Here is a 15,116-nt window from a genome sequence, read left to right on the forward strand (position 1 = left end):
AGATCATTTATCACAGTTAACCTACAAATCTGTCTTGCCAGGGCCTCAGATCCATCAACCACTTGGAAGCAGCTACTTGTCCTGCCCTCCCACAGCTCCCTAAAACATCGGATGGGTCTGATCTTTTGTATTATGGTATACCTCTCAGATAATAAAAAATATTTTTATGGATATGGAACGAACAGGAGTACTTTGTATTTATTTATACAGCTCATTAAAGGTGGATAGAGATTTGGAGGCAGAGAGAATGCCCCAAGCCTAGAAAGCTCAGGAAGACAGACCCCAGGCATATGCATGTATTTAACTTTATGTATATGAGTCGCCTGGCTGAACCCAATGAGGCTAAGCAATTATGTACAAGTAGGCATCCTTGTCTTTTTGCAACTATATCCTAAACTAAGACATGGCAGGGAAATGATGCAGAACTAGTAAACATTGAGAGGAGGAGACCAAGATGATTATAATGAGAGCATATGGACAATATATTCAAAGCTATGCAGTCAAAAATACTTTATTATGTATTATTATACCTATATATTTAGACAGACTTATATCATACAGAACTAGTTGCGGCTCCCTGACCAGGAGAAACTTGGTCCAGGTGACATTAGAAGAGATCACAGGATGGGAAACCACATGCACACAGCATCGTAGCGCAGAAGGTGCCATTTCTTCTCCAGATTCACTCTCCTGATTTAGCACACCACTCTTTCTCTTTACATTAATGGAGATAGATAGATACTTTCTAAAGGGAATATTCTCCCTTCCAGCAGGAAGAACGTGGCAGACTGAAAATCCAGTGCCTGATACCAACAGCACTTGTTAAGAGACAAATATGCTTGTGCCAATCTGTTAAAAGAAATCTGAATTTGACTTTGAATTTGAACAGGGAAAAGAATGAGTGTAATTATTCAAGGGTTTCTTAGGAACAGAGACCACTGTAGAAGGAGAAAACAATGATCTCTCTCTAGTATGCAATTTGGAGAAAACGTAACATGATTTTGCTTTGATTTTTTTTTAAAAAAGTGAAACGTTACATATCCGCACATACCTGTATTGAAGTGTCTTTTTAAAAAGTTGCTCAGATTTGACACAAGAGTTTATGCCTTTTTAACTAGAAACAGGTTGGAGATGAATGATCAAACCACAAATTCCATATATTTTAGCTATCAATTACTGAAATATGTGGATTTTAAGTGCTTGTACTCACATATGTGTGAGGATGCAGTGCTATCTGACACTCAGAAATTGGCTTGCAGTAGGGAAGGACTCAATCCTGAACTATTTTTGCAAATCCTAACCTGTCAAAGTAGCATGAAAGAGAGACAGCTAAGCAGGGAGCTACTGCTATTTAGACATAAATCAGCATAGGCAATTTAAGAACTAAAATCAAAATTGTTATCTATAATAGTGACCATTAAAGGTCAGATTTCCCAAAGAGCCAACTATCACTAAAAATTGACTGCCAGTAGAGCTCAGGGCACTTCTAATGACCCAAAATAAGCAGGTGGATTTTCAAAAGATTTTGCACACGTGGCATTGTGGAATCCATGGAGCTCTGTGACACATCTGGTCATGTGCACTGCCACTGAATAAGGACAAGCAGATAAATAAACATCTGGGAGCCATGTTAGGGTCCTAAATGGATATCAAGCTTCTGTGAAAGCAGGCACTCGAGGCAGACAAGGACTAGTCCTAGCAGATTCCAAACTGAGAACAAGGAGTCTGGAGAAAAGGACCGCAAAAAAATGGTAAATGTACTACCTGGGCACAAGCTCATCTGATTCCCAGAAAGGAAGACTGCAGTTGTGAGTCTGCCTGAATTATGCAGGGGACAGGACAAGGCCTAAATATGAATAAGGGATCACTGACATAAGAATAGGGAATAAGAGCAAAAGGGGAGCTAAACAACCCACAAAAAAATAAACTGAATTCACTGGTAGCTTTTTATAGGATCTGAAGAAGGGTGTTGGTCAGGAGAGGACACGAGCAGTGTATTACGATAATCAAGATACGAGTGACAGAGTTGGTTAGGGAAGGAAAAAAAGTATCTTGGAAAAGCTGGGAAGAAAAAAAAAATTGTAACATGTATATAGCAGTCTGGATGCACGGGATAGGAAAGAAAAGACAAAAACAGCCCTAAGGCTTCAGGCCTAGGTGACAAAGGATGCTAGCATTACAGTGAGAGGAGAAACTTCACTGGGAACATGCTCAAGTGTGCAAGGGGCAGGGAATAGTAAGAACCTCTCTGTTGAAGCCTGTATCGCCAAATTAAGCAGGGTTAGGAACAGAGCCTGACAGCTCAACTACTGAGTGTCCACACTGACCCCTCGATTATTTTGGCCCATGCCAACTAGCATTCTTTAAAACCACTCCTAGACAACTGTTCAGGGAACAACCCACGCTAGGGACCATTCCCAAAAGGCAGCATGTACCAGCCTCCTACAAGCAGGGCGTGCAATATATTACCTTAAATCTTCTGCTAGAAAATACAGTTCTCATGGTCTGCAGCACTGGTCTTACGTTATTCTGGAAATTGTGGATTAAAAAACTAATACTGAATACCCAAAAAATAATAATTGCACCTGCAGCTGCATGGGAACCACACAAAGCCCACAGGAGATGCATGCCCAAGTGTTACTTAATACAGCTGTAGCTAAGGTCTGCCACATGGCCTCAGGGCCAGAAGATAGTCCCTGGCTCTCCTTTAGTTAGCAGCATAGACATAGGCTGTATCTGACAGAAAAATGATATTCACCAAACACTATCTGTCAACATCTCAGGAAAGATTCATGCCCTCATGGTTGCAGAATAAAGCTTGACTCAAGGGCACTTTAAGGATCAACTACGGAAGAAATAAAAAGAATATAACAATATCCTGCAAAAGTCATAATGCTGAAGGAAGGCCAGTAATAATTTGGAGCATGATTTTTTCATGTCAGGGTGGTGAAATTAGTTTGAGGCACACTAACTGTACACAGCAGTAAACAGAGCTTTAAGATTGTTATAGAATCCAAACAAAGAAGGCAATGCAAAAATGAAGGTCCATTCTTAACTTGCAATAGTGTCAGAGAGAAGAGCATAAATTTAATCTATTTTTACTAGATTTCCTTGGATTTTGTAAGTTTGGGTACAAACAATAGCAATATTTTAAAACTAGTCTGGATTCCTAAACAATAGGAACAAAATAAGCAAAAAATGCATTTATAAGAATGTGACAGAAGTAAAAATTTTATTTTTTCCATTTAAATTCTTTGCAGTAAGATTCTGAGTTTATAAATCCAACACGAAAAATTACAGCTTTTATTCATTTGTATTTCCAGCCTCCTATTGCAGCAGTGATCATAAAACAAACGCAGCTGGCATCTTTATTATTTTATTCACTGAAGGATTTAGCTGGACAAACATCACAAAGATGGTGGCTGCTTTCATTGAATTTATGATCAAATATGCTCCAGCATAAGATCAACTCTGTAAGATCAATTATTATGAGATGTGAATAATTTAACAGAAAGTTGTCTATTTGTAAATCAGATCTTAGGGATATAAATTCAGCTGAGGTAGCAGACAGTGGATATACACTGTATTATACATTACATTATTTAAAAGGATGCAGGTTTTTTGGAATCATATTTAGTGATAAATATTATCATTTACATTTTGGTATCCAGCGAGCTGCTAATTCAGACAAACAACATTTCAAAATTTTATTTTAAACTTCAATTAAATTTATCTTAATCAGAGAAGAACTTAACTGTTTTAGTGATGTCTTTCAAAATTACAGGATCTATTTCCTATAAAGGCTTAATTAAAAACAATACACAAACCACCATCACCATCATTTTATGGGTTTTTTCCATAGATTCTCACCAGAGTCTGTTGTTCAGCATAATACCAGGAGAGTTATAATAATTTTAACGCAGAATGTGTGCCTTAGGATATGGGATTGACTCAACGCCTGAAAGAAAAAGGTCAGTTCCCTTTGGAACCACTTGCCTCTTTGCCCTCCAGCAATGACAGGTGCACCAGCCCTATGCCGAGGCTCGTTATTCACAGCGTGTTGCTGAAGATACATAATCTAACCTCTCCATTTTAATGCATCAGCGAGGATTATTGTCTCCTGTCTTCCCATTTTGACACTCAGGCCAAGCAGGCACTGAACATATATACATGATGATCTGCCTGTAGCCAGCATCTTTCACAAATTCTCAAGCAATAGCTTCAAACTCTCTAAAATAGGTTATTGAAAGACATCACTAAAGGTAATTACGAGAACTGTTTCGCTAGCAAATAGCTTCCAGTTTTGAAACTAATCACTGGTTTTCGCTAGTCTCCTACAATGCCATGTGTTTCTGCATCACTAATTAAAAAAAAACTGCATGAAAAAGCAAAAATTCTTGTTTCTCTGTCCTATATGGCAGGAAAGAAGTCAGAAATCTAAAGGCAGATACATGAAGTGTCACAGCCAGAAACACAGGAAAGGAAGCAATTAAGATTTTCTTGACAAAATTGCAATTAATTTGGGGAGATGGTCGCAGGAGATTCTCATGAATGGCAGTATCTGAATACCTATGATTACTATCCTACTGCAGAAGAGGTGGTGGTCAAAATTATGCTGAAGAGCCCACATCAAATTGCCATAAAATTCAGTAAAATAAGTATTTGTCTAAGGTAAAAATACTTTGTGATGATTGTACCACTGCAGAAACCTTAACTACTGTCTGTAAGTCTTTGGCTTGCAACAGAGCCAAACGGCATGGGTTTTGAGATTGGCTTAAACTATCTGCAGAGGTGACAAAACTCAGTAGCATTATTCATATTATTACACTTATCGCCTGTCTGCACTATCTCCCAAAATTATATACATTGCTGAGACCCTAAGATGAGAATCAAAGGAATTGTTGAGTTAAAGGAAAACAATCCATAACATATGACAAAAAGCAGTGGAAAATATCAAGCCACTTAAGCCAACAGCAGTTGGTTAGCACTAAGCACTTTTGAATGCCAGCCCAATTCTTAACGTGCCTATTGTTTTGGCTCTCGTGTTGGAAAACTCTTGCCTTTAATGGCTACATACAAATAATGAGAGACCCAGCAGTACGGTCTACTTCACTTATATTACTGCCTTCACAGTATGTCTTCAATTCCTTAGACAAATATTTTTAAAACACATCTCAGAGACTCAATTTTGTCAGCAATGTCATTATCTGGAGAAGACAGATTTCAGCAGAGAGGCCAACAGTACAGAACTCCAGCAAGAGGGCAGAATTAGGAATATGAGGATATAATGATGCCTGGTGCCTCTGATCAGAAAGTATTAGACTTCAAACCAAGAAATGAACACAGACACTATGGCAACATATGAGTAACAGACTACCAAAAACATAATTCTGAGAAATTAATAAAATGTTGGCATGTAGAAATGCATAAGAAGAAAGAACAACTGGAAACATCTGAAAAGAGCTGATCAGTGAGTACTCAAAAACGTTAATGAAGAACATACTTTGAAAAAAAAAAAAATCATACCTGGAAACACCAAATAAACATGTCTATCTGATATACGTCTCAATATCTTAAGGAATTCTTAAGGAATTAGTGAGGATAGCGAACAAATGTAAGGAACCTTTTAAAAGTCCTTCCAGGAAATCTACACAAGAAGAGTTGGTTCTCTTTCCTCATTTCTCTTTACAGGCTTATTACTGTAGATAAGTTACTGTAACATTAGCTAATTTTGCTCTGCATTCTAAAGTATTGCACTAGACTTAAAAAAATATTTCCTTTCTGGTTTTCAAATAAGGAAGAGAATCTTGGCAAATATTTGCTGGATGTTGACACACACAACATAGAAGCAAAATATAGACAATAGAAACAAAACATAGACAATTTGGAAGCAAAAGTAGCTGTAGGGAAAAACTAAGACAAAATGGCAATCAAAAGAAGAGATGACTACTGAACAAGACACCAGATAAACCGATTATTTTCAAAACTGGACTTAATCACTGGTGGAACAAAACAACAAGCAATAATGTTTGATGCAATTTCTCTAAAAAATCTTGCTCTGTGGACAAACTCTGAAGAGCTGGGATGTGACACACTATCTCCTAGACTGAAAACTGCCTGACAGACCATAAGCAAAGGGTAATGATGAGTGGCAATGTACTGAGTTGGAAGGGAAGTGTCCAGCTGTGTGCCAGAGGGATTAGCGTTAGTCACAGTTTTATTTAACATCTTTATTAATGAGCTGGACTAAGGGATACACTGCATACTGAATCAATTCTTAGATGAAACTAAATGTTGAAAACAGCATAGAAGACAAAAAAATTAGTACAAAGAAGCTAATAGAAGTGAGATACATGGACAAAAAAATCTACAAACAAGATAGAGCATAGAGAACTACAAACAATTACTTCCAGGGAAAAATAACCCAAAATGTGGATAGGTTCAGAGATAATAATGCCAGCAAACTCTAGTCCAATGCCAGAAACTGAATTAGATATTGCAGAAGATACGGTATTTTCACAGGTGTCATGGATGGGAAAGGTATAGGAGGGTAACAATGTAATTTTACTAATGAAACAACATAGAGTTATTAGTACTCTTTGAAAAAGAGGACAAAGGCTTTTGTGGTCCAGTTTAGAAGGTTTATTCATATTTTCAACTGGGCCAAGAGGATGTAACACAATACATAAAGCTTAGCAACACAAAAGAGGGGAAATTTAGAATAAAGCAAAAGTAAATTGAATGTCAGGATAAACATTCTAACAATGAAGTCTGCTAGGAATAATATCCCCCCATATTTATATAAGTTATAACATTTGAGCAATTTACAATTGCTCCAATTTGAAGGAAACATTCAAATATAAATTGTAACGAATTTTTCATCTTGGCAAAAGGATAAATAGAGAAACTCTAGAGATCTTTCTCAGTCATTGGCTTCAATCAGCATCATATAAATCATTACCATAAAACTGACAAAACCTGCAGTGCATTTCAGCTTAGCACTAACCATTCCTGAGCTGGGCTGAGAACTTTGCCTTTTGCACTTTAGCAGCTGAGCCCCTTTATGGTGCCAGAAACGTATAAAATGGTACTAAGTGGCACAATGTACAGTAGTGGACACAAAAAAGGCACTGAAGTGTAATAAGCAGCTTCCACCACCCTGAAATTAATTTAATAAACCCCATTAAGTAGCAAAAAAACCAAAAAAGCAGTGTTAGGAAAATACTCGTAACAAAAATTCTCGGCCTCCGCTGATGTCTCTGCAAGTGGAGAGGGCCCACTGTGTCTGCTGGAACAGTCCCAGAGCGCAGGCAGCGCTGCGGAGCCGCGGCGTGTCCCCAGGCCTCCCCCAGTGGAGAACGCGCCGTCACAGCCAGCGGCTGCTGCACGTGAGGGGTAAATCTGCCTGCTGTTGAATAGTGGAGAAGTTATTGTTTCATGAAGATAGCGTAATAAATTTACTATCTGGTAAATGACTTCTTGTTTGTATTGCACATTAACATAGGTGTTGTCTTGATAAGATTCCTGAGGTCCCTCAGGCAAAAGATAATGACCGATAAAGGGGTACTTAAGGGAAATATGAAACAAAATGGGAAATGAAAAATGTTTTTTTCAGTGCAGCAGTATCACTGCAAATCATCAGGAGACAGAGGCAGGTTTATATGCCTCTAAATCACAAACACTTCTACAAAAGCTTTTCATTTTGTGTCCCATTTCCATCCTTGCCCCCCCCCCCCCAGCACGATTCCTGATCACTCCTCAAATGCAAGTGAGGGGACAGCCCCAGTGCAACCTCAACACACTTGAACTGCACACAGGACACACATAATCCACCTTTTGCACAGGTATAGTTTTAAATGCTTATTGCTTAGTTTTATCCATCAGAAAGGTTTCAGCAATGACAACACTGAAGCTTTTTGTTCCTACTGTGCTTGAGAGCTTGAATAGTCTTTCAGTGGCACTACAGACTACATTACCATGAGCAATGCTGATGAAGGGACAGGAGGTGAATGGGATACAAGTGACAATTAGAAGAGAGTTTTGTCTTCAGTCAAAACCCCACTAAGGCAAAGATTTTCTCAAAACAAACAAACAAACAAAAAAACTAACCCCAAACCAAAACCCCTTCCCAAGTCTCAGCTCTAAAAAATTCCACAGTCTGTGTCATGCTTGAAATGAAAGACAGACTCAAAATACACAGACTCATCTCTATTCACTCACTTTGCTTTCTTCAGGAAGTTTTCACCAAATAACAGTCCCAAAATAGGCCAGTCTATCCTGGAATTCAACTTTTAAACAACCTGGCTTCAGGAAGGGAGGTCTCAAGTACAGAGGCCATCTTGTTAAAGGAAGAAATCCCCAGCAGTGGGACTAGCTGTGAGAATAAAGTGTTATTTATATAATAAATACTGCCATGTTGGGGAATTACGAAGTAGTAGTCCTATTTATGCAGAGCAGAATTTGTTTTCAACTGCACCTTTTCTTTCCAACCTAATTTCTCACAATGTAACCCATTATGACAGAAGGATTTGAAAAAGCTTTTTATATCCTACCAAATATACACAAGGATAATTAGTTCTCTTTTTTTATTCTTCTGTAAGGGTTTATTATTGTGGAGAAGCTTTTGCAAATTGAAAGAGGTTGCATTGCATTCTGAAGGCAGAGCTGTTCTTGGGTTTTATTGTCTAGAGATAATTGAACAGAAAAGTTCAGGAAAAAAGGTGAAAATATAATTCATTATGAACTCTATAGGAAGATCAGATTACCACATCTTAATTCTTTTTAGACCAGTATTTTATAATCACATTGCACAATATGTTAGGCCATGCAATGTAGGTGAGGCTTCATACCAGATAGAAGCAACTGTCAATGCAAGTTTTGTTTCCTAACATTATAAGTATTTCTACAAAATTTATAAATCACATCTTATCTAGAAAACGTTGTCTTTATAATCTTCAGGTAGTTTGACAACCAGTGAAGAAATTCGGTGTTAAAGTCTCCAAAGAACTGTGATAGTTACATTATTTCCTTCAAACGCTTCCCAAAAGTACCTTCTAATACTGACCGATTCTATTTTAAGAATTTTAGGGATCTGACTTCTTATGTAATGAGCCTGCTGGGTTTCACTTTGTCATTGCCGTTACATTCCACGTTTTTAGCTAATTTCCAGTGAGACCGGGAATTAAAGAGCCACTGGCTTGTGTCCATCATTGTTCCACTGTCTGGCTCTGCCTGTAAAATTCACATCTCATGGAAGCTGGTGTAGTCAGTCAGGTGCAATTATTTTGCCCCCAATCTACCAGCTGTGGCTTTTTGGGTTTTTTTGGGGGATGTTTTTGCCTCTGTTCGTTCTGCCTTACAGACAGGAAGCTGGCTCTGTAGATGTTGCAAGAGTGTTATTCTTCCTTCTAGTAACTTCTCCTTACATAAACTGAATTATAATGTATGTTTTGAGGTAAGCCTCTCTGAAGACTTCTAAACCCATATTTTCACTCTTCCATGCCAGGACCTCAAAACATATATATGAACAAGATAAAGGGCCAGACTGTGCCTGAAAGACAGAGCAGCAGATGGTGAAAGCATCATTGTGTTTAGAAAATTAAAGGTGTTCTCTTCCAATTTGGGAGCATGAAGTTCAATACCATGCTCTGTTTTACAGTTTCTATGGCAGTTTCTGTGTGACAAATTCCTTAATTTCTTTCTGTCTCAATCCCCCTCTAAAAAATGCAGTAGCAGGAGTTCACCTCAGAGAAGTTTAAGTACACATGTAAATCCTTCCAAGACCACAAACACTGTTCTTTAAGGTGTATCTTTCAAAGGTACTAAGATGTCGAGACGAAGTAACTCTGTAACAAAACCAATACATATTTAAAAACAAAAGGCTGTACGTTTTTCTCCACGCTGTAGGTCTCACGTTTATCCCAAATACCCTTAAAGCCAATTCTATTTTAAATGGGACATTTTTGTGTCATCAACACTCTTCAACAAATTAAATCAGGAAGTTAAAAAGGATTTTTTTTTTAAGATTAGAGAATGCTGCTTTTTGAAACATGCTAATACAGAAAGAAAATTTCTAGAATGAATCAGTCTGTCCATGTGTTAAGTTTTATAGCTGAATTGTAAACCCTTGAGAATATGATGTCTATAACAGAAATGTTTATACGTCCTGAACTACAGCTGTGCAAGCAACAGTACTCTAATACAGCACACAGATAAAGATTTACACTAGAAAAAGAGAAAATCCTTTACATTTCAAATGTAAATGATACATAATTTTGAGGCACTGAATATTTCTTATTATAGTAGAACTGCACATATGAAGAGCTGAACTCTATGTATTGTCATTGCTTTCGGTCTTTCAATCCCTTCATTTATGCTGAAAAATTGCAAATCCTTTATGCACGGAGCATTGAAAATGTACAAATATTTTTGAAGAGGTTTCTTAGAAATTAAAAAGCTCTGGTCTTATTTGAGTCAGCCTGTGATGTGATCATAACTTGTGTCAATTATGAAGCCTCAGAGATGGAGGGTTTGTTTTAAGCAAACGGGGTTTTTTGTTCTTTTTTTGTATTTTACAAAAACAGAAATTTCATGCAATGTTCTTGAAGGAAATATAAGATATCAACTTTTAAAATTCAAATCTATTATTGTACTTATTCATACACAGGAGATACTGCTGGGTCTAACTGCTGTTAAAATATCGAAAAACACTCAGTCCATGCCTGCAGAATGGATGGAATAGCGTGCCAATATCTGTTCACATTACTTACGCGTATATATATATGCCTTCAAGCAAACACGTTCACATCAATATTAGTTCCCTTGTCCCTCTTTCCCAGTCCAGATCTAATTGCCTATGTTGTAACATAATTGCTTCTTCCAAGCTTTTGGATTTCATTAACCACTTTCAAAGAAAAAATGAACTTGCAAGTTTGTTCATTGTTAAAGGACAGAATATAGACAATTCTAGTGACTTCAATTCTAGTGACTTACTTTTTAAAATGAAATCTGTGACTTTTATTCCAAGCAGTAAGACTGTAGTAGAGTCAAACATTGCAAGATGCCTGCAAGGATCACAAGAACTGACAAAACTGTTTGAGATACTCACAAAAGCCAACTATAAGTGAAGCTAATCTTCCTGTTGCTCCCTCTAGAATAAACAGGAGATGGACTCTTCCACAAAAGCCACCAAATTAGGCTCCCAGTCTGAACTGGATAAGCCAGGAACTTTTCTATAGACTGTTGAAAGTCAATTAACTCAGGTAGGTGACACTTAACTTTTGTGAAGGCCTGCACTGGCTTCAGTGCCAGCTTTATGTGCCTCATTGCAGGAATCACAAAGTTACTCCTAACCATGGAAGATCCAGTAGTAATGCAGAGCCTCATACAGGGTCATGAAAGATGCCTGGCACTGCAGAAATACAGTTTCTGACTCAAAGGATGATCATTGATGGTATCACATGCAACAACTATCACCTAATTTTAACTATGATCCTGTTACATTAAGAGATTTCTCCTCCCTCAGTTAAACACAATTTCAAAAGTTGGTGGTTTTTTTTTTTTTAAATGAAAAATGCCTTTGCGCTTCAGTCCAAAACACTGGACCAAACTGGTTTGGGAAGGAGCAGATGGAGAAGAAATAATAGAATGACAAAGTGAGTATAAACCTCATCACATCTTGGGCAAGTGACCGTGCTATGAATTTTAGAGCTGTAGATGCACTCCACTGCTAATAAATTAGGATATTGAAAAAGGGTTTGGACTTCTACTCTATCTGTAACTTTTTTTCCTTATAACAAGGAAGTTCCTTCACCAAAACATTTCATATCTTCAACTTCAGCGGTGAACTTGGAGGAGGAGATGCTTCAGTCTCCTGCTGATTTATCTCTTGAACTCCCTGGTAAACTACCAACAAGACAGCCAGTTGGTACCAACAATAAAATTTGTCATGAGTATCAGAAAGAAAACAGCAATGCTGGGGCAGCAAAGGCTTAGCCTTGTTGCAAAAAATGTGGGTCAAAAGAGAGTGGAGAAAAATTCTAACAATTTTTCTGGCAAGACAAGTTGTTGACATAGCTGTTATCCTGCTCATCCAACTCAAACTGTGTATGCTTTCTTCAAAATATAAAAGATGTTAATCACTCAATACAGTGCTGACCAAATATCCTGTCTACAAAGATTCTTCATGTGCTGAGAAAGCTTCTAGTAAACTTTGCACAGATGATTGGTTAGGCATTCCTGGCTTACTAGGCAACCTTTTTGGATTTTGAGCACAATACCTTTATATCAGTGTCCACCTGATGTAAATGTGACAAAACTCAGGAAACAATAAAAGAAAAGAAAAAAAAGGCAGTGAATTCACATTGACTTTTTTCAGTCATGGTAATTAAAATATACAACAGTATGGTCATCAGCTCACAGCAATGACCAGATGGACCTAGCAACAGGGGATGATTATGTAGAAACAACACTCAAAGTTGATTAGAAACATGTTCTTTAAAAGTCTCTTAATTGTTATAGTGGAACAGAGAAAACAAGACTCAAAACTGATGACCCAAAGCAATAACACAGCATCTCTCAATACACTTGCCAACTGATATCCCCAAGAAGAAAATCCTACGCTATACAGTTTCTTCCTATTTACAAGTAACTGGCAATTCAAAAACATTCAAAACTGGCAGAAGCAGGAAAGAATAATACTTCAGTAATTCCGCATTCGTACTGTAATTAAAAAGGATCAAGCCATTTTAACTATGATAACTTCAGCTTGGCATGAATCATATTCTTGAAGAGTCAAAAGAGTAATTAAAAAAAAAAAAGAAAAAAGACTTACTTATTCCATGCTTGTCTAAGATTTTTAGGGCTGTACTGTGTAAACCGTTCTGTAAGAAAAAGAAGAAGCACATTCAATTATTTATGCTAAAACCAGATTTTTTTTCAAATATATTTATCTACTGTCAATTTTCATCATTTCATCATTTCTATGCAACTACTGCAGCTCAAGTCCCAAGACACAGAAAGAAAACAGGCATGGGAGCAATTGCCATACAAAGAGGGAGAAAAAAAACCCACAAAACAAAACCAAAAATCCCCCCCCAAAAAACCCAACTTGTTAAAACAAACCAATGAACCAAACCAAACCATCACGACACAGAAAAAATTTACTGCGGCATCACCAGAAATGGAAATTTTTACAATTATATCTAAAGTAGTATTTGACTGCTATGGAAAAAAAGAAGCTTGAAATGTAAAATTTTTTTTTCTTCATCACAAATACAGTTCTCTGTGATCTCACTGTCATGTTTTTATGCTTCTCAGGAGACATAAGAGTAAGTGTGGGTCTGTGTGACACACAGGACACACAAAACATGATGACCACGTGATTTCATTTTCTAAAGAACACATACAAATAGTAAGCAGAATTAACAAGTACAATGACAGCTTATTTACTCAAACATTAAATTCTTCAGTTCAGCTATAAGTACTTTCCCTCTCATAGTCAAGAAGATGCTTGCTCTGCACTAGGACTCTAGTTGGCAGAGGAAGATGCTATGAAATCTGCTGCAGAAGGGAAAAGCCAGTATTCTGTTAGTCCTTTGAACAGGAGCTAAGTGCCTCTCAGGAAGAAAAAAATTCAATCCAGCTGGAGAATATATGATAATATTTTCCATGAAGCCTCATCGCACTGAAATCCTACTATGTAGACTGGTACTCGCCCTGGCCAGCTACCCTAGTGTGATGGCATTTGTTGCTGTGAAGAAGTCCTAAACTTACAAAATACTCCATAAAAACTCAAAAATTAATTTTGCTTCCTCTCCACCCATGAACATGGCATTTAATAGGCACACTGTACAGTTACAACAGTATTTATATATATATATGCATATATGCATACATATATACATGCATCTTACTGTGTAAAACAACTCTAAATATTGGGAGGGGTTGTGTTCAAATCCCTGTATTCGTATACTTTACTTATATCAGTTTCAAGGTTGTCATATATACTTCATATGTAGTCAGTTCTAAAGATTCAACAACTATGCAAAACTATGGCACATACAAAATCCTAGCATCAATGTGGGTGATCTTGTTTCTTATACCTATTTTTTTTTCTTTAACTAAAAAGTTTTATGCAGAAACTTCAACTCTCATTGACATTGCTATCAGAGGTTTCCAGTAAGTGGTAGACCTGCAAACTGCATCTGAGGGCCACTTCACATTTATAAATTTTGTTGCTTTAACCATACTGATGCAGTTAAAGCAATGAAATCACTCCTTCTTAGATATGTATAACAAGTGTACTGGAAACTGGAAGCTTCATGACTATAACTAGTTTTAGCACCAGTATAAATTATAAATATCACTTATGTAATATTGTGTCTGAATTTACTCAAATAACTTTCTTAGCAAAATCCCCAAATGCTAACTACATTATCATACTGTTAAAGGCTTTTAGATGTAGATAAACATATGAAACAAAAGTTTGTAAGTTTTTTTTTGTGGGGTTGGTGGGGTTTTTTTGTATTATCAACACAAAGTTTCTGCCCTTGGAAAATATTTGTCTATTGTAGATGATCATTAAAGTAGCACCTAGTTGACTTCCCTGTGTTATTTTCACTATAAGATAAATTAAGATATTTAGCTAAGACAAGAGATGACTCTCAGCAACTCTCAGATGTGCCACCATTAAATAGTTTTCAAAAACAAAAATTATTAGGTTGAATTTTTATGAACTATGTTATAAACCTTAATTTGTTGTTACAGTTATGATATTGTATAAATTACAGGTCATTTTACTAACAGAAAATATATTGCTCTGCAAATATATCTCCCCAAATAAAATATTTTTATTGCTATTTTCATGCACATTTCTTAACATATTTGAACTCATTTCTGATATGTCTTATTGTTGAAAATGCTACCATATTACTTAGTGTGAACCTGAGAAGCATTTAGATTAATACCACATTACTGACATTACCTGAAATTTTGTAAATTAGAAGCTCTACAGTACTTTCCAATTACTGACAAAGTCAGTTATCCCAGGCACTTAGCAGCTTGGATACTATAAAAAGGGAGAGCAATTTAAACCATTGCGATGATAGTTTTTTTCT

At 36.8% G+C, this 15,116-nt stretch overlaps 1 protein-coding gene across 6 annotated transcripts in view; it reads right to left on the reverse strand.

The window, feature by feature from the left end:
- Positions 1 to 15,116, reverse strand: part of CDK14 (cyclin dependent kinase 14) — a 344,587-nt gene that overhangs the window by 98,638 nt on the left and 230,833 nt on the right. For all 6 annotated transcript variants that reach the window (XM_087775266.1, XM_087775259.1, XM_087775285.1 and 3 more), the window contains one exon: positions 12,833 to 12,881. In XM_087775266.1, coding sequence (XP_087631392.1) covers positions 12,833 to 12,881 — 49 coding nt within the window. The remainder of the gene's footprint in view (positions 1 to 12,832; positions 12,882 to 15,116) is intronic.

Source organism: Nipponia nippon, unplaced genomic scaffold (assembly GCF_047370975.1).
Source record: "Nipponia nippon isolate SJK-2023a ecotype South Korea unplaced genomic scaffold, ASM4737097v1 scaffold_1, whole genome shotgun sequence".
Lineage (NCBI taxonomy): Eukaryota > Metazoa > Chordata > Aves > Pelecaniformes > Threskiornithidae > Nipponia > Nipponia nippon.